Genomic DNA, 4,054 nt, shown 5'->3' with positions numbered 1-4,054 from the left:
ACAAACACACCGTTGCACCTTTTATTTAGTGTGTTTTGGTATTGGAAAGGCGAGACACCGCGCTCCACACTGGCTCTTACTAGAGCCTGCCATGCTGAGTTAAGGTTGCTGAGCTATGATTGTTAAGATGTTTGATCAACTGTGGTAATCAAACCTCCACAGAATGATGCACGACAGCCCACCAGCACACAATGATTTACAAGTGAATAGTTTCTTAAAGTGAATAGCCTTCTAATTTCAATTAATTTCACCTGAACAGATTTCAGGGGTTGCGTCGTGTCTCAAGGGGTCTTAGAAATCGGAGAAGCACCAGAAGGCTGGCGAGAATCCGTGAAGTACTGCAGTGACAAGAAGCTGGAGCTGGTCAGCCTCCCCAGTGCCAATCTCCAGAGACTCGTCTACGACAGAATCATCCAGGCCAAGGACGACAGCCTGCAGGAGGTGTGGATCGGCATGCGTCGGAGCTCCCGGACCGGGGAGTGGTACTGGCTTAACAAGGATCCAGTCAATGACGCCAACTGGACGGAGGGGGAGCCCGGCACGGTGAATGATGGCCAGTGTGCTCTCCTGAGTCTGAAAGACAGCGAGGACTTTGGCTGGAGTGACGAGGACTGCTGTAAGGCCGCCCATCCCGTCTGCGTTGGCCCACCCGTCCTCTTACCCCTGTAGTGGGACGATCCAGCCGAGTGACGAGGACGAGGAAATGTCAACAAACCCTAACAAAGAAGAGGGAGCCTAACATTATCCATGGCCCTCAGGTCAATGAAGTAGATGGCATATGTTCCCTGTGTCCTGTGCTGATATTTTGTATTGATTATTTCTTTCTCTAAGTAATTTCATTTGTCATTAATTATTATTAATATTTTCTGTAATCATACCGTGGTTGCCATGCCCTAATATTATTAATAACCCATTAATTTTTCAATTTAGATTAAATCTAAATGGGATTTATATCCTAACCCTGACTCAGTAGGGCTGGGCATCGAGTCCAGGTACTTTTACAAATACAAAGCTTTTTACAAAGAGTATGTACAGTTTTTTTTAGCCATTTCTGAGGTTTAGAGACTGATTCTGAATGTTTGAGGCCAATACCAACAATACTCCACTGGTTCTTCACTGGTTATTTTATTTGACTTATTTTGAATATAAACAAGCATATTTGATGTGAACATATATACTCAGTGGGACATTTTACAATTGAAAAAAAAACCCTGCCTGCTGGTTTATCAGTTTTAGTACAAATAGAAGTACTAAATATTTCACTGCTGATGTGACGCGGAACTCAAAAGACCCTTAAATCTCTATAAACAAAGTTACATTTGATATGTTTGTGTAGCACCACTGACTTCCAGTCTTGTGTTATACCATTTGAAAAGTTCCAGATTTTTCAGGTACAGGAAACAGCTAATGCTAGAAAAAATCGGAAAATGTAGCTTTAGCTAAGGCTAGCTGTGACGGTCTCACCTGCTAGCTTATCCTTAACGGTATAGTTTTTAGCATTGTTTTGTAGCTTTACTATACATTATAGTTATCCATTTATATGACAATAATATTCTATATGTTGAAATAAATGTCAGTCAGGTGCTGTTCTTTGCTCAGTCTTGACTGAATCTGGACTCACTGCTTTACTGATTCGTGTAGAAGATAAGAGTTTGGAATTGATTGATTTCTTTTAAACACAGTCTGTGATCTGATTGGTTAAAGGACATAATATTCATCACTTTTGTGTCTTTAACTCAACAGCAGCTTGGATTTTATTATATAAATAGCTTTCAATCCGTGTGATAGAATAAAGTCACTTCATCTTTGGTGTCACTGACTGAACCATTAAATCTATTATAATGTGTGAAACTAGACAGGTGTTGTGCTTTATTTCCCTCAGGTTCAACAAACACTTAAACATTACATTATTAATATTCAATCAATCAATCAAGTTTATTTGTCCCATGTAATCATACAAGGTACAATCACAGTGAAGTGTATTCCAGTATTTCACTGTAGAAAACAACACTGCTGCTGGAGAAATAGGTCAAATAAACATTGACAGATGTGACCCCTGAATCAGCATGAGCTCCGACTTATCGAACATACTGGGACAAAATCACAGAAGAGCAGTTACGGGAATGCTTTAATTTACAGGCCGTAATTTTCTAATCATTTTTAGTCCTTGAAAATGATTAGGAAGTTATTCAGAAATGTAAAATAAAGGATTATCATAGTTTCTACAGTATGGGCCCCTAAACAAACAAAATAATAATGGAATTACATCGAATTACAACACAGGAGGAGTTACAGTTGTTATACATTAGTAAACAGTGTTCATTATATATATATTTAATAGTGCTTATAAATGCTAAATAAGGGACTTGAAATAAAGTGTTGCTTAAACTACATACATAAATGATATCAAACAGGTCATTTCCACCAGCAGCTGACTCCCTGTAGAGCTCCTCCCTGCACCATCCACACCCCCATCCCCACCAGCAGGAGGACCTTTGCCCCCACAGACGCAAACAGGAGGAGCAGGAGAGGAGGCGGGGCCCCAGTGACAGACAGCGGGGGTCTGGGGGCCAGGACGTACAGGGTGGACTGCTCTTTGCCCAGCGGGTTGGAGGCGCTGCAGGTGTACTGCTGGCCCGGCTCCACGTCTCTCAGCTGGCTGACGGTGTGGAAGTGAGCCGCGGAGCCCTGAGCCAGCGGACCGACCGGTGAACCCTCCAGCACGTCGTCAGGGCCGAACCACTGGACGTCCGGCAGCGGGGAGCCCTGGACCCGACACACAGCTCTGTACCCGGACTGCTCGGTGCCCTCCACTGACAGAGCCAGGATCTTTGGAGGTGCTGCGGACAGGAAGAGGGAAAACACGAGTGAAGGGATAGAAACCACCACTGCCCCCCACCCCCCCCCATTTCGTTTTTTATATCAGCTTTTTAATCCCCCCAAACATCAGTGCAAATGTACTTTTAGTTGTGTTGGACTCTGCTGTCTGTATAAGCGTACCCTCCACTCTCAGTCTGGTTCCCATCTTGTCCTCGAAGCTGACATGTTCTCGTCCTTGAACCTCCACTCGGCAGTAGTAGCGTCCGCTGTCCTGCAGGGTGGCGCTGTTGATCCGCAGTGACAGGTCGTGCTCCCTTGGGTTGCCCTCCAGCCGGTAGCGCTGGTCCTGCTGGGGCCCCGGCTCGCAGGTGGGGGCCCCGGGCCGGCTGGCGCAGCGGTACAGGACGGTGGCGCCCTGGCCGTGGCCCAGGCGCCACAGCACCTGCAGGGAGGAATGCTGGGAGTGCGTCGGGTGGCTGAAGGTGCAGGGCAGCACCACCGGGTAGCCCTCGATGGCACGGACCTCCGACTGCACGTTCATGGACCAGCCGTCATCTCCGGAGCCGAGGCCTGCTGGGGGGGGGGCAGGGGAAGAAGGGAAGAAGAGAATCAGTCTCACAGTGAAACGTTCCCTGTCAGTCTTTCTCTTCTCTCTGATGTTTCTGGATTCATATTTGAAGTACTTCATATACTGTTGGGTACTTTCATGTACAACAATGCATCATATTCTACAAGATCATAAGAGCTTTGGGAGAACTTAGTCTTTTGTCCATCTGAACTAATCTTTAAAAAAGGCAGTCTGGTGTTCCTCTCCATCCTCTGAATCCTCCTGACATTTAGAGTGACAGCTGTTCAGCTCTTACCACAGTCAGCTCTCTAAATATAAGGTTGTTTCAACAAAGTGGCCACTGCCTTCAACGTGTTCATTAGTTATAATGTTAAACAGTGAGTCAACTGTCAACAGCTCTGCTGACGGGAGCTCCTGCTCCACGCTGCCCAGACTGTGACCCAACACACATCTATTCAGATCAAAACCTGTATTCAGATCAAAACCTGGACCAGAGAGGGCGAGTACGCCGTTTCAAACAGACTCAGCTACTGTGAGTTTCACTGACAGACCAGACAAGGTTCAAAAGACTTGGAGTGCAATGAAGTACATTTACTCAAGTACTGTACTTATGTACAATTCTGAGGTGTATTACTTGAGTATTACTTTACACTTCTCAGAGGGTAT

The 4,054-nt window shown here is 45.6% G+C and overlaps 1 protein-coding gene across 1 annotated transcript in view; it reads right to left on the bottom strand.

Annotated features, from left to right (window-relative positions):
- Positions 1 to 2,415: 2,415 nt before the first annotated feature.
- Positions 2,416 to 4,054, bottom strand: part of LOC139290835 (sialic acid-binding Ig-like lectin 15) — a 2,439-nt gene continuing 800 nt past the window's right edge. The window contains exons 2-3 of the mRNA XM_070912701.1: positions 3,001 to 3,393; positions 2,416 to 2,840 (exon numbers count right to left, since the gene is read on the bottom strand). Of these exons, the coding sequence (XP_070768802.1) occupies positions 2,416 to 2,840; positions 3,001 to 3,393 (818 nt within the window). The remainder of the gene's footprint in view (positions 2,841 to 3,000; positions 3,394 to 4,054) is intronic.

This window comes from Enoplosus armatus, chromosome 9 (assembly GCF_043641665.1).
Source record: "Enoplosus armatus isolate fEnoArm2 chromosome 9, fEnoArm2.hap1, whole genome shotgun sequence".
NCBI classification, from domain to species: domain Eukaryota; kingdom Metazoa; phylum Chordata; class Actinopteri; order Centrarchiformes; family Enoplosidae; genus Enoplosus; species Enoplosus armatus.
The sequence above is the reverse complement of the archived record's forward strand: the minus strand, read 5'-3'. Positions and strand labels throughout refer to the sequence as shown.